Here is a 23,937-nt window from a genome sequence, read left to right on the forward strand (position 1 = left end):
GTGCAAAGTTTAGACTAGTCATTGGTTAGACATGGGTTAAGGTTGTAGTAGTAAGGTTGAAATCTCTTTTTTGCAAGTAGAAATATATCCGGGTGTTAAAGGGTTAAGACTACTGCTCACCCTCTTCCACCCCAGCTACGTTGTTTTGTTCAAATGTAATGAATGGCATGTTTTGAAATAACATTTTATGCATTTATTGTTTTTGCTTTTCTTTGGTAACTTGTTTTGCTGTTTTATGCAGAAGCAGCAGTGGAAAAAAGTACTCGCATGTTTTACTTACTAATTAAAAGTATCAATACTGCAATGTAGAAATAGCCTACTGCGTTACAACTAGTAAAAGTTTAATTTACTTCAGTAAGTACAAAAGTATTGGTATCAAAATGTACTTGTATATACAGGCTACAAAAGTAGAATGTATTCATAATGCGCAATTAATGTCCTGTTTAGTTTTCAAATGTATAAAAACCTTTGAAAATAGCAGATCTATAAACTCACAATATGTCTCATCATGACACATTGTGAGCTTGTAGATCAGCTATTTAAAAATGGCCTGATATGTAGTGAAGTAGAAGTAAAGGTACCTTCAAATTATACTTAAGTACAGTACTTAAGTAAATGTAGTAGAGAGAGAGATTATTATTATTATTATTATCATCATTTTTATTTATTGATGACTGGTATCAGACGATTAACGACAGTCAGGGTCTACTGGACGTCCTTTGTCTCCCTCTAGTGAATTTAAGCCATATCACAGCTTTTGCACAGTCAGTTTGTGCCCGTGATCATTATGACTGAGTCATGGAGGCGGAGTGAGTGCATCATGTTTGTAACATACTAATAATAACAATAGAATAATAATACTTTAAATATTAGTTAAATGAGTGTGGTCTGGCTGTATACAATGTTGCTGCTTAGTTAAAGTATAAGCAGTTGAGTTAAGCTGCCGTGCACGGCATGCATGATCAAATAAATAATGGCGGGTAGGTTTGCGTGACCGGATGACCACGTACTGATCAGCGTTGCCAACTTGCCATGTCCGCTTATATTAAGCTACTTTTTTGCTTGTTTTTCTGTAAAATAGCTTCTAAATATTTGTAGTTGCGGCTTGCCTTGCGGTATGTTGGGCTTTCTTTTGGGCTTGTTTTCCTAGAACTTCAGAGATGAAACCCAGATTCGGCACAAACAAAGGACTAAATTCATTTCGCTCCTATGCCACCAAAATGTAGAACGCCCTACCAACTGTCATTAAGACATGCGAATCCCTTGACTCCTTTAAAACCGCTCTCAAAGGGCACCTACAGACGGCTGCAATTCGAAACTGCCCCCCTCCCACCAACCCCTTTCGGCCTTTCCACCTCACTGTATACTGTCCCCCCCCCCCCCCCCCCCTTTTTTACCTCCTATGATTTCCTGTTTTAATATGGCTATAATAGTAGTGTATATTTGTACCTCTAAATGTTATGATGAATTGAACATGGTGGACCCTATTGTAAACAAGTGTAATGCTTTATGGTGTCGACCACAGTTAACAGTTTTGTAGTGAGTTGTGCTTGAAAATGTAGTGTAATTCTCCAATCTGTTAATAAATTCTTCAATCAATCAATAAATCAATCAAACGGTTGCTTGTTTCTCTCACACCATCTGGCAACACTGGTACTGCGGCGTCACCGCCCGACGATACGACGTACGTGCCGTGACGTTTTCAAAGATGGCGGTGCCCTTGTTACAATGGGTGCTGCTACTTGATACTTGCTAAGCAAACTCACCCCGAATGATCCTAAAATCACTCGCAACTGTGAATATTCGGTCGACTACGCAGAAGGCTACATGTTAAAGGTAAGAACATAATACTCTGTAGACCAAAACGGGGAGTCGCCAGACCATAGGGCGGACAGAATCCGATCCTAGATGGTTTTGTGTCGGCTTGGAAAGTTCCTAGCATTAACCTCCTTTACCTCGAATGAGGCGAGATTAACTAGCTGAGGATAATGACACTAAGGATTGGAACAGTGACGTCATCGCTATCAACAACCATTAAGCCCAAAACCACACCAGTTAGTTGCAACTTGCAAGTGCAACTCCTTCCTTATTTGGGACAGAACCGTCAACAACGACCTTAAAACGGTTTTATCCCAAGGAAGGAGTTGCACTTGCAACTGGTGTGGTTTGGGTTTTTAGTGTGTGTAATGTAGCATCATAACATGGGGACTGGGGAGCGAGGCGAGCCTTTCAGCAATGTATTCAGCTGACGATTTATTTTATCTATTTATTTAGTAGTCTCTAGTCTCTCGCGTTGCCAGACTGTTGCCTCTGCGATTTTCATTTTTCAAACGCTTCGTCCATAAGAACCATTGTCTGGCTACGCGGGACTAGTAGATTATCAAACTAGCTAACTGTGATGATGCTGGTACTGTGCCTAAAGATCTCTATGCCTAATGTTATGCTGTTTTACAACGGTAAATGGCAGGTCATCTACAAGCTCACCGACGAGTAGTTGTGTGAATTCTGTATGGTTGTTTAAGCCGTGATGTGACATCACTGAGTCATCCTTCTGGCGCGCGTGTGTGCGTGTGTCTGACTGTGTGTGTGTGTGTGTGTGTGTGTGTGTGTGTGAGTGTGTGTGTGTGTGTGAGACCATGGATGGTCTCGTGTGGGTAGCTACGAGCATCTTATCAAGTTATCAGACCGGCGGTAACTTTGTCTTGTTGTTGTGATGTGACTGAGCCTGCTGCAGTGTTGCTGCAACGTGGTGTTGATCACGATTGTTTTGTAACGGCCGTGCATTCCGTGTGAATGCTCTCATAATATCCTATCCTGTTGATGGCATGATAGAGTTAAGTACTATTGGTTCACACGAAGCTAACTTGTACTAATCGTAGCTAGCTGTGACCGACCTATAAACTAACAGGTAGTTTAACTTTCAGGACCTTATTGAAGCAACTAAATGTCTCATCAATCGTCAAAGGTAACACTAGTCTGTTAGTGTGCAATGGCCTTTAGGCTATTTGTCTATTTGAACTAGATAGCAGGTGATGTGTAATCTTGCATTGTGTACACATAGGCATAGCCTTGGGTCACAAGAAGGTCGCCTGTCATGACACATGCCAGTCTTGTGTCAAGGCTAGTGTACACTGACTGTACTGGCCTCTTTAACACTTAAAGTACTTGCTGTTGTTGGTCAATTATTTGCACACCTGTTGGCGTGGCCAGTTGGACACAGGTTGTGTTCCCTCCCTGTGTGCTGATGGTTATTCCACCAGAACTGTACCTTTTATCTGTATTTTTGTTTCGTTACTGTGGTGCTGCTTATGGCAACTGAATTCCCCTCTGGTGTCCGGATCAGTAAAGGCCGGTGCAGCGGTTCTTGTATTCTTTATTTTGTTTTATTGAGAATAAGGTTAGAAATAAGTTTCGGGTCGTTAGGCATAGTTTTACTGCGGTTAGTTTAGGAATAGGGTTAGGTTTTGGCATGTTTTACTGAGGTTAAGGGTTAGGAATAAGGTTAGGTTTAACCGTTTAAGCATCATTTACTTAGGTTACTTTAGGAATACCAGGCTGAGCAGTTCTGCCGGCTGTACGCCCGGAGCGACTTGGTAATGGGGCAACTTCGTTGGTATTCCTGTCTGACTCTACAACACGAGAGTAGACACATCATCCGCTACTGGATCGAAAACATTGTTATTGTTAAAACCGACCTGACCATATAGTCCACTAACCCACTAAACCCAGACATGTTGAGTACACCAAGGTTTTGTGAGTATGTATGGGTCCCCAGCATGTAGAAACTGCCGGATGCTAACTTGCATTATGTTGAGCAATTTTCATAATTGGCATAATGTGACCATACCATTATCAACCTATAGAAGGCAATTCAAAATTTCATCATGCTTTAAGTAGCATCAGTGAAATGCACTCCTTGGGCTAAAAACGGCCATAGCCGTCACCACAAATGTGATGATGTCAGCACATTTGGGCTAAGTGGCTATGGCCGTGTTAGCCCAAGGAGTGTTCTTTTTGCAAAACTAATGCTTGGAATGGATTTGGCATCATGAAAAGTTTGACACGTCACATGCTACATAAAGCATGATGAAAATTTGATTTGTTTTTCCTTCTATAGGTTGGTAATGGTATGGTTACATTATGCCAATTATGAAAATTGCTCAACATATGCAAGTTAGCATCCAGCAGTTTCTACATGCTGGGGACCCATACTCAACATTTCTAACATAAAACCTTGGTGTACTCAACATCTGGGATCACAATGGGGCTCTATGGGCTGGCAAGTAGACTAATGTGATAAAGAGCTGCTATATTCTTCTGTCTTCTTTTCTGCGCTAGATATGTAACTAACACATTTTGCATATGCATATGCATTTGCATATGCATACTTCTACAGTGTGCATGTATGAGAGTACACTCTGTGGCCGCAATCTGTTGAGGCCACTGAGCAGCACTAGTGTCAACATTATAACAATAAAACTTAGTTTGTCGAAAGAATGACGTTCCCTGGAGACATCACACCCATACCGGTCCGGGAAGATTCACAGAGTTCAGGGGAAGATGAAGTAGGAATCATGTTGCTTACTCTTGATTGATTGGGAGGACGAAGTAAGCTCCATTGCCACGGAGATGCACAAGATGATTACATCCATATTTTGTGGTGACAATGTCGGCAAGCTGCAGGCAGTATGAACGCTCAAAACTCAGGATGTCGTGAGACACAGCGTGGTGGCATGGTGCGGCGTCCCATGCCAATCAGCACTTGTTGCTTAAAGCATAAACTGGCCTTAATACTCCTGTCCTCTGAGGTGTTCTCTCTGCAATGCTTTGTAAACACTTCCAACCTGTCATGTCATCATCCCATGATCCATCCCTATTCTGGGATCAAATATAGTCGAGATATAGTTGCTTTCAACATTTTCAAAAATAGATCTATAAAGCTAGCTTGTGAGATTGTATTTATACTACTCATCATTATAGCAAACAATTTAGATTTAGATTTGTCATCTAATTATTTTCTTCTTCATCTGTTAGTCTAGTGCAGCCGGCCCGTCCGTCGTTGCCTCTCCACAACCAATGAAGGACTACAAGGAGAACTCGTCTCTATCTGGACAGACATTTCTAGAGCACATCAAGCCATGCTGGTACTGGGACAAGAAGGACCTGGCCCACACCCCGTCCCAGTCCGAGGGCCTGGACCCGGGCACAGAGGCTCGGTACCGGAGAGAGGGGGCCCGTTTCATTTTTGACGTGGGGACCCGACTTGGCCTGTAAGTTATCCATATCCACTTTCCACCCGCTGTCCCTATTTTGGGCAGGTCATTATAGTGAATAAAGTAGCAGATCTACAGGCTCACAATGTGCTCGAATGGGACACATTTGAGACAAATTGTGAGAAATGCCATTTCCACTAAATCCATTATTAATATTATTTTTGAAATGGGGTTTAAGTGGTTGATTCAGATGTTTACCAATACATGCTAGAAATGCTAGTTAATGTAGTTGATGATCGGTAAGAAGGTCAGAGGTGCTGACTCAAAGTGCTGTTTTTGTGAAATTCCTGACTTTATTTCCAGACACTATGATACACTGGCCACTGGAATCATCTACTTTCATCGCTTCTACATGTTCCATTCCTTCAAGCAATTCCCCAGATATGTGAGTTATGTTGACTTTTATGACTATTGCTTTATTTTATTCATTGCCATTGAGTAGCCCTGTGTGCTGATGTGTGTAGTGTATTCCACATGTATGATCAACCATATGACTTGTACCACCAACAGGTGACAGGTGCGTGCTGCCTCTTCCTGGCAGGGAAAGTAGAGGAGACCCCAAAGAAATGTAAAGACATCATCAAAACGGCTCGGAGCTTACTGAACGACGTACAGTTTGCTCAGTTTGGAGACGACCCAAAGGTCTAGTGTCTCTTGATAACTTTTGAACACATTTAATTCTATGTAATGAACCCACATACTCCTTTTTATGACCCCAAGTTGTTCCAGGGCATATAGAACAGTGTAAGTATAGCCTTGTGTTAGCTAGAATATAATGGCCAGACATTTGTAGGACATGCACTTACCGACTGCATGACTTTTCAGGAATGTCCAGGGTCCACACAAAATATTAATATTACCGTAGATGAGTTTATGAATAATTACTGTATTACTGTTATAATTACTGCAATAAGGAAGAGAATAAGAATAGCTTGTGTGGTGAAGCTATTTATGATTAAGCCCCAAATAGATCTTTCGGTGTTAGTTATAGTTATAGTGGTTATAGTTTAGAAACTTTCCTTCGGTTTTCACATAGACGTATATAAAGGCGAGATGGCGCAAGGCTGAGTCTCCGGCGTCGTTCACCTGCGGCCATCTTGCTACAGTCCTACAGTACAGTACGTTCTGTGGTAGCTGGTGAACAGCTCAAACAAAAATACTCCTAAATCGCTAAAGATTTGAGGGATTTACAAACGGGTTTGGTTTTTATAAACGTTATAAACGTGGCTATGATTTAGGGTACTTATCTGTCTAACGTTTCTTATATGAACGTCATAAAAAAGCAGTATGAGTATGCTGACGTCCCTGACGTTTATAACAAACCTTAACCGTTTGAAAATCGGTTGAAAATGCAGCAAGTTATAGTTATTTAAAAAGTACATGCCTAATAGATACAAGCCCACAACAATGCATTGCATTACAAAGCGCTGTGTCCTTATTTTGTAGATGGTCTAATTTTACTATTCAACCAAAGTAGATCAGCCATTTTTCACTATTTATCGTAGTACAGGTGCATGATTTGCCTGTGTTCACGTGTCAGCAGGAAGAGGTGATGGTGTTGGAACGGATCCTGCTTCAGACCATCAAGTTCGACCTGCAGGTGGAGCACCCGTACATGTTTTTGCTGCGCTATGTCAAGCAGCTCAAAGGTACTACCAGGCTCCAAGCCATGTCTCTGTGTGCACTTCATTCATGGGAATTAGTTGGTACAATTAGTTTTTAGTTTTTTTTTTGTAATCTTTGCTATTACTGTTCAAGGTGACAAGAATAAAGTACAGAAAGTACTGCAGATGGCCTGGACCTTTGTCAATGACAGGTGAGCTACAGGCGTGGGACCCTTTTCTGTCACTCACTCACTCGCACACTCGCACACTCACACTCAGTCACTCACACACACACACACACACACACACACACACACTCTCTCTCTCTCTCCAATTTAGTCTCTATATTGACAAAATTGACTAGTACTTGAATGTACAGTACTCTTGATTATGTTATGTATACATTGTATGATATTTACTTTTGTTTAATATTTTGGTGTCTGCGTGTTGGCACAGGACATATATTGTACTGTAAATTGTGTCTGAGCCAAGCCTTGCATCCGCTACACGTGACATTTATGATTGGTTATTTATTTATTTGTATATATTTTTATTGATAGATGTATAGTATGTAGACAGGAAACCGGGGGAGAGAGATGGGGGTTGCATGTGCATTTCACAGCACATTTCTAATGGACAAATAGGCCAGACATGAGACATGTATGCAACTATGCATACATACAACCTCATTGCAATAGTTTTGCATTGTGTCACAGCTTTTCGGACGATACTGCAATTAATGGTATGAAAGATGCTATGCAACAATACTATGTTGCCTAATACTTTGTTTAATAATTTAAAAAAATGATCCAAAATATGTCCAAGGCTTGACCCCTCGCAACATAAATAAATAAAGCAGATGTTAATTTGATCACTTTAGTCACCTGTGCCCCCCTGTCCTCCCTGGCAGCCTGTGCACCATGCTGTCCCTGCAGTGGGAGGTAATACAGGTGTTTAGGTGTCTATAATAACCCTCCCTCCCTCCATCCATCCCGTGCAGCCTGTGCACCATGCTGTCCCTGCAGTGGGATGTAATACAGGTGTTTAGGTGTCTATAATAACCCTCCCTCCATCCATCCCGTGCAGCCTGTGCACCATGCTGTCCCTGCAGTGGGAGGTAATACAGGTGTTTAGGTGTCTATAATAACCCTCCCTCCCTCCATCCCGTGCAGCCTGTGCACCATGCTGTCCCTGCAGTGGGAGGTAATACAGGTGTTTAGGTGTCTATAATAACCCTCCCTCCATCCATCCCGTGCAGCCTGTGCACCATGCTGTCCCTGCAGTGGGAGCCAGAGATCATAGCCGTGGCCGTCATGTACCTGGCCGGACGCCTCTGCAAGTTCGACATCCAGGAGTGGACCGCCAAGCAGTCGTCCCGTCGCTGGTGGGAACAGTTTGTCCAGGACGTCCCAGTGGAGCTCCTGGAAGGTATTCTTTGGACATTTTGACGTGTGGACACTTTTCATGCTGTAAAGTTTACAGAAATTAAAGGTGTCCGTTTACAGTGTAAACAAATTACACTGCTGTTCTGAACGGTCCAACCATTTCTTTGTAACTTTTTTAAGCATTGCTACCTCGTCTTATGTCTCTCTAGAAGCGTTAATATTCCAAACGAGGTGCTTGCTGAAGTCAGAAATTATCACAGAACATCGGCATTATGATCAAAACAGCCTTACCGTTGCTTGGTGTCCCACTGGCCAGAGGAGCCAATCAGGTTAGGCCGTCAGTATGACTAGGGCTAGAACAGGTCGTCTAGTTCATGAGCTTTCATTATACCGTAAAAGGAAGTTATTAGTGCAGCCACGCCCGGCAGCCTGTGAAAACTAGAGTTCTCAACAGGCCTGAAAATTAAGGCCCGGGAGGGGCACGGTGGCACAGTTGGTAGTGCTGTCGCCTCACAGCTAGAAGGTCCTGGGTTCGATTCCCGCTCGGGGCACTGTGGGTGCTGGCGGCGTGTTTCCTCCTCCGCGTCATCAGTGCCCATACCCGAAGGCGGGGTTGGCGAAAGGGCCTTTCTGTGTGGAGTTTGCATGTTCTCCCCGTGTCCCCTAGGGTAGATACCCTCACAAAAACATGCAGTAATCCTGGTCTCTAAACTGCCTCCCCCTGGCCAGCCGGGGCGCCTGATGGAGGGGAAAGGAACTGGTTGGAATAACGTGTTCCTTCCACGCGCTACGTCCAACCAGGGAAACTCCCCCCTGTCAGGTGTAAAGGAGCAACTTGGACACTCGGGCATGAACCATGAAGGGAGCATGAGTTAAGTCCGTTGCTCTCCCCAGGTTGGCGGAGGGTGTGTAGAGCCCAGGATCACAGTAGATGATTGGCACAGGGGTGAAAAATGGGTTACAAAATCGTGGGATAAAAAATAAATAAAAATTAAGGCCCGGCCCTACCTGGGCCCTTATCAAACCCTGTACACTCAAGAGAATGTCCCCGCTACCACCATCAGATCTCCATATATGGATCTGACCTGTTGACATTCCATATGTTGATCTGACCTCATCAAACCCTGTACACTCAAGACATGCTCCTTATGGCCAGTACATAATTCATTCCATGTTGATATGCCAAAGCGCTAGTGCTCGTCGGCAGTCTGCCGTCAACGAGGTGGATGCGACTTTAGGGCGAGGTCACTTCTTGCCCTTAGGCGTCTTACTGGTATAGATCTGCTATCTTCAAGCTTGTAGCTAGTTCCGGCACGTGACAATGACACGTGTTTAAATCAGGCTCAAGGATCCCTTAAGCCCCCCTCCGTGTGTTTTCTGTGAGAGTGACCGAGCCCAGAAAACTCTGCTGTTCTGCTGTGGCACTGACATGATCATCTAAATTTGATTTGAGAAGACACTGGTCGTTTTCCTAAGTGGCCGTTTCACCGTGATGTCACTGAACATTGTGCTCCATTATGTTTAGTTTATTGCTCTTTTACCAAGCAGACGTATTCCAGTCAGACGTGTATTTCAAGGCCCTGCTACAACCCATTTTTAGAATTAATGAAATGAAATGAAAAGTCATTAAAAACAAAAGAATGGAATATAAAAGCAAAGACTTGTGATGGAAAATAAATTTGTCCAATGTGGGTCCTGATTCTTTGATTTGTAGACGCAGCCAGTCTGATTGAAGGTGACCTTTCTTGTGTGTGTTCGTGTGTGTGTCTGTGTGTTTGTCCGTGTGTGTGTGTCCAGACATCTGCCATCAGATCCTGGATCTGTACTCCCAGGGCAATAAACCCATCCCACAGCAGATCCAGGAGAAGCAGGAGAGGGCCTCCTCAACACCCCAGCCACCAGCTCCTCCTGCCCCCCCGGCCCCACTAAGCCTGCCCCAGGCCTCCAACCCACCTCCCCCTCCACCAAAGAAGACCTCGCCCGTGGGCAGCAGCCCCTCGCGCTCGCTCAAACGCTCGCATGTGAGTATGCACACATCGCCTCAGGCGCTCCGATATGATTTCAATAAAGTGTTTTATTCCTGTGATTAATCTCCGTCCTGAGCGTCGAGCGTTACTGTTTGATAGGATGGAGACCTCTGTTTATGCCGCTCAGGGTGTTAATAGTAACAACATTCACATTATGATGATAAATGGCACATATTCGGAAACTTGACATCACTAAACCATCCCGGTTGTGCAAATTCACGACCTGGAGTTCACATTATCATGTCTCTTTCACGCGATCGGAATGTTTTCACCAGGCCAACATTTTATGACAAATCAATTGTTTCACCACTAACACTGCATATGACATGGGGATTTAATTTCTCTAATTGATTGATTGACTTAATTGATTTGTCTTCTCGTTTCAGGTGTCCCCGAAAGATGAACCTAAGCCTCCAGGTAAGACGTTGGATATAACTGCAGGCAGCTTATGCTGCATTCTATTGCTTCAAAGTTTGATGTCTCAGTTTAGTCTCAATGTCTCAAGTTTGTGCACTGTTAGCAAAATGCTGCCAAGAACAATTCATTTAGAAACGTAACGATGCCAATTTTGGAAGAGGCGACATGAGTGTTCCTGGAAGCAGTGACCGAAACAAATTTCTTGCCAAGAGTTTGCTGTGACGGGACTTGTTTTATTTGGTTCCTCTGCTCCAGTAAATGTTGACATTATAAGTCTACCGCTCTGTTCCGCAACTGTATCCGCCGTCACACAAGGGTGTCGCTGACTCGCTGGCCGAAGGGAACGGATTCACAAGCTGCTCCGTTCTTTTTGGCAAGCGACGGCGTCGTCCCACAGAGTATGCATTTGGCTTAACCCATTTAGTCCTGACGTCGAAAAAAAAAAAAAAAAGTCTTCTAAATGATGACAATGTTTCTGTATCAGTGGTGCTCAATATTTCATGTCAAGGACCCCAAAAATGATATGTAATTGGCCACCGACCCCCAATCTGGAAATATGTTGTTCCAGGAACCTCTCAGAAGCAAAGATTTGAGTTAAAATGTTCCCTGTGAAAGAAGATATATTGAAAGATTTGCGCCACATTTTCACGATTTTTCAAAAATAGCAGACCTACAAGCTCTAATAGATGAGCTTATAGACCTGCTATTTATTGCTAACATAATGCTTGATGAAACACCAAAAGGGGTTCCCGCCCAAAATGGGTTAAAGCTTTCTCGTCTCACTGAATTGTCTCATTTGACAGAACAAGTTGGCTCGAAGATCCCACGCCTGGAGAGTCCCATGCCCCCATTGCCCACATCCCAACCTCCCCCTGGTGAGTTTATCTTCAGTCTGCTTTGATCCCTTCTGGATGGGACTGCTTGGATATAAACAAGTAGATGTGATTAACCACTTAAAAATAGCCTATCTGCAAGCTCGCTCTCACTCACAACGCATGATCGGCGCATTGTGAGCTTGGAGATCTGCTGTGTTCCACTAGCATATAGGCCTAGGCCACATTTCTTTTGATCTTTGCCTCTAACGACATGGGTGTAGGCATTGGGTCCAACACCAATTACTTACCAATCACTAAATACTAATAGTTTTCTGATAAACCTATGTTTCTATGTCAGTGGTGCTCAACCTTTTTAATGTCAAGGACCCCCAGAATTATCTGTATTTGGCTGCGGACCCCTCCATCTGAAAATATGTTAAAGTATAACATGATGCTTCAAACACCAAAAGGGGTTCCCGCAAAAGGCTGTCTTGGACGGGAGGCGGCCTTTTTTCCGACAGCATTCTAGCCGACGGGGCAACGATCCGATCCGCAGCGGCAGGACATTCGCTGCGATGCGAAAAAGCGATGGTCCGACATGCGCTGCTCCCGTGCTTGCGGTTAGGGTTCGGTTAGGATTGAGGTTTCGGATCAATATGCTGTCGGAAAAAAGACCTGCACCCGTCTTGGACGGGCCCCTTGTCTGGAACTGAAGATGAGGGAGAGCAGGTCTCCCTGGGTTTTCAGCCCTCTCAGACTTATCGCGTAACCAGCGATAAGTCTCTGGACGTTGGACTTTCTGACATGTACACATACTTACACTCCTTTAATGACATGGAACTCCACCCCAGTACTTGAGTCAAAGTATAGATTCAGCTGGACAAATATTACTCAACAAGTGACAAACTTGTACTTAGAGATAAAGTAATGGGTTACTAAATACATTTTCTTTTTAATAAAAATGCATTGCTGTATTCAAGTTTTTCAGAAATCTTCCAAAAATAAATACTATTCTATACGGTCTATAATTGAAATAGGATTTAATAGGAAAATACCTTTTCCCTTCCTAGAATTATAGTGGAGTCAAAAGTACAATATAAGTATCCAGAAATGCAAATACTCAAGTACTATTCAAGTAAGTATTCCATTGCTAATGAGACTCCCAGACAGACAATCTCATTAGTGTTTTCATTTGAGCCTGATGATGAGTCATCCTGCGTGGCCACTAGGAGGCAGTCTCACTCCAATGTCAAAGCGTGTCTGCATGAATAGGTGTTGTTGTCATACTATACTGTCAGTTGTTCATAACACTACTGCCATACCCTGGACAGTGGTTGTGTCAGTTGTTCATAACACTACTGCCATACCCTGGACAGTGGTTGTGTCAGTTGTTCATAACACTACTGCCATACCCTGGACAGTGGTTGTTTAACAAAAATCACACCGTGTGAACTGAGTGGTGCAATCCCCCCCCCCCCCCCCCCCCTCTCTCTCTCTCTCTCTCTCTCTCTCTCTCTCTCACATTAGAGACACAGCACTACCCCTCTCTCTGTTTCTGGCGCCCCTACTGGTATAAATACGTAACATACTCGTGCTCAAAGACACACACACACACACACACACACACACACACACACACACACACAGGTACACAGGTACACAGGTACATGGACATTGCTGGATGTAGGAGTGGTTGCACCACTCAAAAAACATCCCACGATTTTGTCAACCTGGGGAGAACTGCCCTACTAAAAGAAGAGTACCCTAGGAAATGACGTTGTCTAAACAAATCCAACCTGGTCCGAATGAGTGTCAAAGGGATTTATAAAAATGTATATCTTTGTCGAGAACAAACTATATTCAACTGCCAATAACTAAAGAACAGAGTTTCGCGGTGACACACCCAGGACCCACATTTCCAATTGTCTACATTATACAGCCCTATTTCAGAAACGGTGAAAAATGCTGATCTACGCGCTTGCAATGTATTGCGTTTATGAGCCTTTAGATCTATTAAAAGGTTTTTTAATTAATCGATTTCCGTGTTATTTAAAAAAATATTTTACTACTCACTAACCGAAACGGAATCTTGACCTATTGTTTGGGGATCACTGGTCTAACACAAGAGCGCGCTCTCTGTCTCATCAGAACGCAAAGCTCCCCAGCCGGCTCCGCCTGCAGAGGTTGACCTGGGAGTGGATTCGGCCCCGCCTCCCCCGCACGCCCCTCCCCCTCACCAGCCCCCTCCCCTCCCCCACCGCCCTCCCCCGCCCCCGCCCTCCAGCTACGTCCTGCCCACCATGTCCACCACCAGCTCCTACATGTCCGGCGAGGGCTTCCAGAGCCTCCAGTCGCTGATGAAGACGGAGGGCCCGTCGTACGCCCCCATGCCACCCAGCTACGCGCCCCCGATGCCGGCCTACCACCACCACGCTTACCCGCCGCCCGCTGCGCCGCCCCCGGGCCCCCCGCCCCCTCCTTCCTCTTACCCTCCGCACAGCATGGCCCAGCATGGCTACCCGCCACCGGGCTACAACCACAGCTACCCTGAGTACCCTCCTCCTGGCCACGGGCCCCCTCCAGGAATTGGTCTCCCCGCTGGGTATGACTATCCCCCTCCGCCCCCCGTGCCCCCAGGACAGTCGCAGCCCCTGCCTCCTCCCCCCGGCATGCAAATGAACCGCAGTGGCTGGATGAGATGAAAATGTCGATTCAAGTAACGAGAAGACGGTATGGAAGAGCGGCCTCCAAACCGAGGCTGGTGCAGAGAATCACAACTGAGGATTTTAATGCTCCCCGCGGACCCAAAACAACTTGGATGACATGAACTTGTGTTGTCCTGGTGGTACAAACATGGGAGAGATTGCTCATCTCTAGAATAGCTTGAACGCTTGTGTTAAAGGAGAATCCCGGTGTAGCCGTTTTCTTACCGTAATTTGACGTTATCTAACAACGCGTCAAACGTGTACCCCAACCGGGTACGCTGGGTCTTTAACAAGGCTACCTCTCCCTGTTACTGAAGCCACGTTGGGACAAAAGACGTCTGTCTTTGGTCATTATGAAAGATTCTTTTTGAGCGATCTAAATATTAAGAGATCGTTGTCCAAGACCCCCGGTCGGAGCTGAGCTGCACTGTGCTCTGGATGTATTGTAATATTTCACATGTACCACTCGCTCGTTATTGGATATATTAACGTCTGATCAAGGTAAGAAAACGGCTACTCCCGAATTCTCCTTTAACTGGTCAGAAAACTGAAGTGGACAGTATTGTTAGCAGAACCAGAACGTGGCGGTACGTGTGTGTGCAGTGATTACTTTTCAGCGTATAGCGGCTAATTCACGGTACAACGCCTACATGATACTTCCACTTCTGGTGTACAGTAATAACACTGTCTACTGTCTGATTTTCTTTCTGGTAAACCCGAAATCCGTGCACTGAAATCAAATGCATCGAACATTCTGTCACTGTACTTTAATTTCAGCACAGTGGACATCTGTCTAGAAGTCGCTCATTAATTAAGTATACCCCCGTTAGGAGGGGCTACATTCATTTTCTTTTAGTTTTACTTTTTATGTTACATTCTCGCCCTCCATTTTCAAAGGAGAGTAAAAACCCCTAGCTATTTCAAGTTCCATTGTGTGTTTTGACCATGTCTTTGCGTCAGTCTACCTGAAGTCCTGTCCACAGAATCTTCACTCCTCCTCCGTAAGAGCTTCGTCGTCTGTATCAGGCTGTGTTGAATTCCCAAGATGGTGGAACATGCGTATGTATTAAAAGAAACTTGCTGTATATGGTCTTTCTCATAGTTGTGTTACTTTAATTCTGTGAAAAGGGTTTACAGTCATGTTAACACGTTTTTGTTCCCAAACCAGAAAACTAGTCAACCACCCACGTCTATAACACTGGACAAGTCCACGGTATATTTTGTACATATCTGGTATGAGGAACTTTATGAAGAGTTTATATACGTATGTGCCTTACCAAGGCTTTTCTTTAACGGATGATTATAACCTTTGTTTTTGTGTTTTAACTGGCCCTTGGGAAAATAAAGACCTGCTTTTCCTACTTTGAATCGAGTCATCTGTGTGTAGGATAGATCGGACTTATTTAGTTTGAGGTTTTTTTTTAGGCGCCCTCCTACCTGACCAGGTAGGTCTTACCTGGTCTTAGGTTAGGTGCCTTAGATGATGCCCCATTTATGTTGCATGTCCAGTACCATGGCACTGTTAGGCCAGTCAATCTAAGCCAAAAAAGGCCCAACCCAAAATAACTTGCAGTAGTAGCACGCCGTTTTTCATCGTTTTTTTAGGATTTGAAGAAAAAATGAAAAAAACGATGGGTTATAGCCCATGTTTTTTGAAATTTTGAAAAAAAAAGTTATCCTCGTTTCTCATTTTGGACCATGGGCTATAGCCCATATCGTACGGCATACTATAGCACGCCGTTTTTCATCATTTTTGAGGATTTGAAAAAAATGAAAAAAACGATGGGTTATAGCCCATGTTTTTTGAAATTTTGAAACAACCAAAAGTGTCAAATAATGGTTAGAAGCTGTTTTCTTTTCTTTTCAAAATCTTTTTATTTGAGTTTTTGTGACAGACCCAGGGGTAAGCATTATCAGACAGACATATCAAATATGGAAATAAAAATAAATAAAACTCCATCCCCTATCCCACCCACCCCCCACCCACACTCCCAAGGATAGTCGAAGAATACATGAATATAGTTACAAAAATTAATAAATTAAATACAAAGTAGATAATAATAGAGCAGATTTTAATAGCAGAGCAGAATTTGTTCCATTTGTGTTTGTGGCTGGTGTGGCCGAGGCATAGGCACGGCGCACTACCGTTTGTGTGTCGTGGTAGAATGTCATAATCGGACCCCAGGTTTTGTAAAAGGCACGGCACACTATACCGTTTGTGTGTCGTGGTAGAATGTCATAAACGGACCCCATGTTTTATAAAACTTTTTTCCAGAGCCGGCAATTGAAAATCTCAACATCTCCAACTCGAGACAGGACATTATATCACGAAGCCACTGACGGAGCACGGGCCGGGCAGCATCCTTCCATTTGAACAGAATGGCACTTATCGTAATCGATACGCCTAAGTAGGTAAATTGATTCTTCTCAACCTTAAAGGGTATGTGACTATAGTCTAGGTCAGAAGCAGCTTCATTGGCTGGTAATATTATGCTTTTACTTAAGTTTATTTTGTAGCCAGAGATACGACCAAATTGATCAAGTAATGATATAGCTGCTGGCAAGGAGGTTGATGGGTCAGAGACAAACAGCAGCAGGTCGTCTGTTTTTCAACAACCAAAAGTGTCAAATAATGGTTAGAAGCTGTTTTTCAACAACCAAAAGTGTTAAATAATGTTTTAGGAGCTGTTTCTCAACAACCAAAGTGTCAAATAATGGTTAGAAGCTGTTTTTCAACAACCAAAAGTGTTAAATAATGTTTTAGGAGCTGTTTCTCAACAACCAAAAGTGTAAAATAATGTTTTAGGAGCTGTTTCTCAACAACCAAAGTGTCAAATAATGGTTAGAAGCTGTTTTTCAACAACCAAAAGTGTCAAATAATGTTTTAGGAGCTGTTTCTCAATAACCAAAAGTGTAAAATAATGTTTTAGGAGCTGTTTCTCAACAACCAAAGTGTCAAATAATGGTTAGAAGCTGTTTTTCAACAACCAAAAGTGTCAAATAATGTTTTAGGAGCTGTTTCTCAATAACCAAAAGTGTAAAATAATGTTTTAGGATCTGTTTCTCAACAACCAAAGTGTCAAATAATGGTTAGAAGCTGTTTTTCAACAACCAAAAGTGTCAAATAATGTTTTAGGAGCTGTTTCTCAATAACCAAAAGTGTAAAATAATGTTTTAGGAGCTGTTTCTCAAAAACCAAAGTGTCAAATAATGGTTAGAAGCTGTTTTTCAACAACCAAAAGTGTCAAATAATGTTTTAGGAGCTGTTTCTCAATAACCAAAAGTGTAAAATAATGTTTTAGGAGCTGTTTCTCAACAACCAAAGTGTCAAATAATGGTTAGAAGCTGTTTTTCAACAACCAAAAGTGTCAAATAATGTTTTAGGAGCTGTTTCTCAACAACCAAAAGTGTAAAATAATGTTTTAGGAGCTGTTTCTCAACAACCAAAGTGTCAATTAATGGTTAGAAGCTGTTTTTCAACAACCAAAAGTGTCAAATAATGTTTTAGGAGCTGTTTCTCAACAACCAAAAGTGTAAAATAATGTTTTAGGAGCTGTTTCTCAACAACCAAAGTGTCAAATAATGGTTAGAAGCTGTTTTTCAACAACCAAAAGTGTCAAATAATGTTTTAGGAGCTGTTTCTCAATAACCAAAAGTGTAAAATAATGTTTTAGGAGCTGTTTCTCAACAACCAAAGTGTCAAATAATGGTTAGAAGCTGTTTTTCAACAACCAAAAGTGTCAAATAATGTTTTAGGAGCTGTTTCTCAATAACCAAAAGTGTAAAATAATGTTTTAGGAGCTGTTTCTCAACAACCAAAGTGTCAAATAATGGTTAGAAGCTGTTTTTCAACAACCAAAAGTGTCAAATAATGTCTTAGGAGCTGTTTCTCAATAACCAAAAGTGTAAAATAATGTTTTAGGAGCTGTTTCTCAACAACCAAAGTGTCAAATAATGGTTAGAAGCTGTTTTTCAACAACCAAAATTGTCAAATAATGTTTTAGGAGCTGTTTCTCAACAACCAAAAGTGTCAAATAATGTTTTATGAGCTGTTTCTCAACAACCAAAGTGTCAAATAATGGTTAGAAGCTGTTTTTCAACAACCAAAAGTGTCAAATAATGTTTTAGGAGCTGTTTCTCAATAACCAAAAGTGTAAAATAATGTTTTAGGAGCTGTTTCTCAACAACCAAAGTGTCAAATAATGGTTAGAAGCTGTTTTTCAACAACCAAAAGTGTCAAATAATGTTTTAGGAGCTGTTTCTCAACAACCAAAAGTGTAAAATAATGTTTCAGGAGCTGTTTCTCAACAACCAAAGTGTCAAATAATGGTTAGAAGCTGTTTTTCAACAACCAAAAGTGTCAAATAATGTTTTATGAGCTGTTTCTCAATAACCAAAAGTGTAAAATAATGTTTTAGGAGCTGTTTCTCAACAACCAAAGTGTCAAATAATGGTTAGAAGCTGTTTTTCAACAACCAAAATTGTCAAATAATGTTTTAGGAGCTGTTTCTCAACAACCAAAAGTGTCAAATAATGTTTTATGAGCTGTTTCTCAACAACCAAAGTGTCAAATAATGGTTAGAAGCTGTTTTTCAACAACCAAAAGTGTCAAATAATGTTTTAGGAGCTGTTTCTCAATAACCAAAAGTGTAAAATAATGTTTTAGGAGCTGTTTCTCAACAACCAAAGTGTCAAATAATGGTTAGAAGCTGTTTTTCAACAACCAAAAGTGTCAAATAATGTTTTAGGAGCTGTTTCTCAATAACCAAAAGTGTAAAATAATGTTTTAGGAGCTGTTTCTCAACAACCAAAGTGTCAAATAATGTTTTAGGAGCTGTTTCTCAACAACCAAAAGTGTCAAATAATGTTTTAGGAGCTGTTTCTCAACAACCAAAAGTGTCAAATAATGTTTTAGGAGCTGTTTCTCAACAACCAAAGTGTCAAATAATGGTTAGAAGCTGTTTTTGAAAAAAATGAAAAAAACGATGGGTTATAGCCCATGTTTTTTAAAAATTTGAAAAAAGTTAGCCTCGTTTCTCATCATTTTGGACCGTGGGCTGTAGCCCATATCGTACGGCATACTATGGCACGCCGTTTTTCACCATTTTTGAGGATTTGAAAAAAATGAAAAAATAAAAAAAACGATGGGTTATAGCCCATGTTTTTTGAAATTTTGAAAAAAAAGTTAGCCTCGTTTCTCATCATTTTTGACCGTGGACTATAGCCCATATCGTACGGCATACTATGGCACGCCGTTTTTCATCATTTTTGAGGATTTGAAAAAATGAAAAAAACGATGGGTTATAGCCCATGTTTTTTGAAATTTAGAAAAAAAAAGTTAGCCTCGTTTCTCATAATTTTGGACCGTGGGCTATAGCCCATATCGTACGGCATACTATGGCACGCCGTTTTTCATCATTTTTGAGGATTTGAAAAAAAAAAGAAAACGATGGGTTATAGCCCATGTTTTTTGAAATTTTGAAAAAAAAAGTTAGCCTCGTTTCTCATAATTTTGGACCGTGGGCTATAGCCCATATCGTACGGCATACTATGGCACGCCGTTTTTCATCATTTTTGAGGATTTGAAAAAAATGAAAAAAACGATGGGTTATAGCCCATGTTTTTTGAAATTTTGAAAAAAAAGTTAGCCTCGTTTCTCATCATTTTTGACCGTGGGCTATAGCCCATATCGTACGGCATACTATGGCACGCCGTTTTTCATCATTTTTGAGGATTTGAAAAAAATGAAAAAATGAAAAAAAAGATGGGTTATAGCCCATGTTTTTTGAAATTAAAAAAAAAAAGTTAGCCTCGTTTCTCATCATTTTGGACCGTGGGCTATAGCCCATATCGTACGGCATACTATGGCACGCCGTTTTTCATCATTTTTGAGGATTTGAAAAAAATTAAAAAATCGATGGGTTTATAGCCCATGTTTTTTGAAATTTTGAAAAAAAAAGTTAGCCTCGTTTCTCATCATTTTTGACCGTGGGCTATAGCCCATATCGTACGGCATACTATGGCACGCCGTTTTTCATCATTTTTGAGGATTTGAAAAAAATGAAAAAATGAAAAAAACGATGGGTTTATAGCCCATGTTTTTTGAAATTTTGAAAAAAAAAAGTTAGCCTCGTTTCTCATCATTTTGGACCGTGGGCTATAGCCCATATCGTACGGCAAACTATGGCACGCCGTTTTTCATCATTTTTGAGGATTTGAAAAAAATGAAAAAATGAAAAAAACGATGGGTTATAGCCTATGTTTTTTGAAATTTTGAAAAAAAAAGTTAGCCTCGTTTCTCATCATTTTGGACCGTGGGCTATAGCCCATATCGTACGGCATACTATGGCACGCCGTTTTTCATCATTTTTGAGGATTTGAAAAAAATGAAAAAATGAAAAAAACGATGGGTTATAGCCCATGTTTTTTGAAATTTTGAAAAAAAAAGTTAGCCTCGTTTCTCATCATTTTGGACCATGGGCTATAGCCCATATCGTACGGCATACTATAGCGCGCCGTTTTTCATCATTTTTGAGGATTTGAAAAAAATGACGAAATGACAAAAACGATGGGTTATAGCCCATGTTTTTTTAAATTAAAAAAAAAAAAGTTAGCCTCGTTTCTCATCATTTTGGACCATGGGCTATAGCCCATATCGTACGGCATACTATAGCGCGCCGTTTTTCATCATTTTTGAGGATTTGGAAAAAATGACGAAATGACAAAAACGATGGGTTATAGCCCATGTTTTTTTAAATTTGGAAAAAAAAAGTTAGCCTCGTTTCTCATCATTTTGGACCATGGGCTACAGCCCATATCGTACGGCATACTATAGCGCGCCGTTTTTCATCATTTTTGAGGATTTGAAAAAAATGACGAAATGACAAAAACGATGGGTTATAGCCCATGTTTTTTTTAATTTTGAAAAAAAAGTTATCCTCGTTTCTCATCATTTTGGACCATGGGCTATAGCCCATATCGTACGGTATACTATAGCGCGCCGTTTTTCATCATTTTTGAGGATTTGAAAAAAATGACGAAATTACAAAAACGATGGGTTATAGCCCATGTTTTTTGAAATTTGGAAAAAAAAAGTTAGCCTCGTTTCTCATCATTTTGGACCGTGGGCTATAGCCCATATCGTACGGCATACTATGGCACGCCGTTTTTCATCATTTTTGAGGATTTGAAAAAAAAAAAAAAATGAAAAAAACGATGGGTTATAGCCCATGTTTTTTGAAATTTAAAAAAAAAAGTTAGCCTCGTTTCTCATCATTTTTGACCGTGGGCTATAGCCCATATCGTACGGCATACTATGGCACGCCGTTTTTCATCATTTTTGAGGATTTGAAAAAAATGAAAAAATGAAAAAAACGATGGGTTATAGCCCATGTTTTTTTAAATTAAAAAAAAAAAGTTAGCCTCGTTTCTCATCATTTTGGACCGTGGGCTATAGCCCATATCGTACGGCATACTATGGCACGCCGTTTTTCATCATTTTTGAGGATTTGAAAAAAATTAAAAAATTAAAAAAACGATGGGTTTATAGCCCATGTTTTTTGAAATTTTGAAAAAAAAGTTAGCCTCGATTCTCATCATTTTTGACCGTGGGCTATAGCCCATATCGTACGGCATACTATGGCACGCCGTTTTTCATCATTTTTGAGGATTTGAAAGAAATGAAAAAATGAAAAAAACGATGGGTTTATAGCCCATGTTTTTTGAAATTTTGAAAAAAAAAGTTAGCCTCGTTTCTCATCATTTTGGACCGTGGGCTATAGCCCATATCGTACGGCAAACTATGGCACGCCGTTTTTCATCATTTTTGAGGATTTGAAAAAAATGAAAAAAACGATGGGTTATAGCCTATGTTTTTTGAAATTTTGAAAAAAAAAGTTAGCCTCGTTTCTCATCATTTTGGACCGTGGGCTATAGCCCATATCGTACGGCATACTATGGCACGCCGTTTTTCATCATTGTTGAGGATTTGAAAAAAATGAAAAAATGAAAAAAGCGATGGGTTATAGCCCATGTTTTTTGAAATTTTGAAAAAAAAAGTTAGCCTCGTTTCTCATCATTTTGGACCATGGGCTATAGCCCATATCGTACGGCATACTATAGCGCGCCGTTTTTCATCATTTTTGAGGATTTGAAAAAAATGAAAAAATTAAAAAAACGATGGGTTTATAGCCCATGTTTTTTGAAATTTTGAAAAAAAAAGTTAGCCTCGTTTCTCATCATTTTGGACCGTGGGCTATAGCCCATATCGTACGGCAAACTATGGCACGCCGTTTTTCATCATTTTTGAGGATTTGAAAAAAATGATAAAATGAAAAAAACGATGGGTTATAGCCTATGTTTTTTGAAATTTTGAAAAAAAAAGTTAGCCTCGTTTCTCATCATTTTGGACCGTGGGCTATAGCCCATATCGTACGGCATACTATGGCACGCCGTTTTTCATCATTTTTGAGGATTTGAAAAAAATGAAAAAATGAAAAAAACGATGGGTTATAGCCCATGTTTTTTGAAATTTTGAAAAAAAAAGTTAGCCTCGTTTCTCATCATTTTGGACCATGGGCTATAGCCCATATCGTACGGCATACTATAGCGCGCCGTTTTTCATCATTTTTGAGGATTTGAAAAAAATGACGAAATGACAAAAACGATGGGTTATAGCCCATGTTTTTTTAAATTAAAAAAAAAAAAGTTAGCCTCGTTTCTCATCATTTTGGACCATGGGCTATAGCCCATATCGTACGGCATACTATAGCGCGCCGTTTTTCATCATTTTTGAGGATTTGAAAAAAATGACGAAATGACAAAAACGATGGGTTATAGCCCATGTTTTTTTAAATTTGGAAAAAAAAAGTTAGCCTCGTTTCTCATCATTTTGGACCATGGGCTACAGCCCATATCGTACGGCATACTATAGCGCGCCGTTTTTCATCATTTTTGAGGATTTGAAAAAAATGACGAAATGACAAAAACGATGGGTTATAGCCCATGTTTTTTTTAATTTTGAAAAAAAAGTTATCCTCGTTTCTCATCATTTTGGACCATGGGCTATAGCCCATATCGTACGGCATACTATAGCGCGCCGTTTTTCATCATTTTTGAGGATTTGAAAAAAATGACGAAATGACAAAAACGATGGGTTATAGCCCATGTTTTTTGAAATTTGGAAAAAAAAAGTTAGCCTCGTTTCTCATCATTTTGGACCGTGGGCTATAGCCCATATCGTACGGCATACTATGGCACGCCGTTTTTCATCATTTTTGAGGATTTGAAAAAAAAAAAAAAAAAAAAAAAACGATGGGTTATAGCCCATGTTTTTTTAAATTAAAAAAAAAAGAGTTAGCCTCGTTTCTCATCATTTTGGACCATGGGCTATAGCCCATATCGTACGGCATACTATAGCGCGCCGTTTTTCATCATTTTTGAGGATTTGAAAAAAATGACGAAATGACAAAAACGATGGGTTATAGCCCATGTTTTTTTTAATTTAGGAAAAAAAGTTATCCTCGTTTCTCATCATTTTGGACCATGGGCTATAGCCCATATCGTACGGCATACTATAGCGCGCCTTTTGTCATCATTTTTGAGGATTTGAAAAAAATGTCGAAATGACAAAAACGATGGGTTATAGCCCATGTTTTTTGAAATTTGGAAAAAAAAAGTTAGCCTCGTTTCTCATCATTTTGGACCGTGGGC

At 41.0% G+C, this 23,937-nt stretch overlaps 1 protein-coding gene across 2 annotated transcripts; it reads left to right on the plus strand.

Moving 5' to 3' along the window:
- Nucleotides 1–1,701: 1,701 nt before the first annotated feature.
- On the plus strand, nucleotides 1,702–15,587 carry ccnk (cyclin K). Of its 2 annotated transcripts, none has more exons than XM_080790410.1 (11): nucleotides 1,702–1,836; nucleotides 5,035–5,270; nucleotides 5,577–5,658; nucleotides 5,784–5,915; nucleotides 6,814–6,922; nucleotides 7,032–7,089; nucleotides 8,136–8,305; nucleotides 10,060–10,283; nucleotides 10,676–10,706; nucleotides 11,510–11,581; nucleotides 13,670–15,587. In XM_080790410.1, exons 1-11 carry the CDS (start codon nucleotides 1,828–1,830, stop codon nucleotides 14,221–14,223), a joined length of 1,677 nt encoding a protein of 558 aa, XP_080646536.1. In that variant the 5' UTR covers nucleotides 1,702–1,827; the 3' UTR covers nucleotides 14,224–15,587. The 2 variants fall into 2 exon arrangements, with proteins under 2 accessions (XP_080646536.1, XP_080646537.1); XM_080790411.1 differs by having other exon boundaries at nucleotides 6,817–6,922.
- The last annotated feature ends 8,350 nt before the right edge of the window (nucleotides 15,588–23,937 follow it).

Source organism: Protomyctophum bolini (assembly GCF_963924005.1).
Source record: "Protomyctophum bolini genome assembly, chromosome: 19".
Lineage (NCBI taxonomy): Eukaryota > Metazoa > Chordata > Actinopteri > Myctophiformes > Myctophidae > Protomyctophum > Protomyctophum bolini.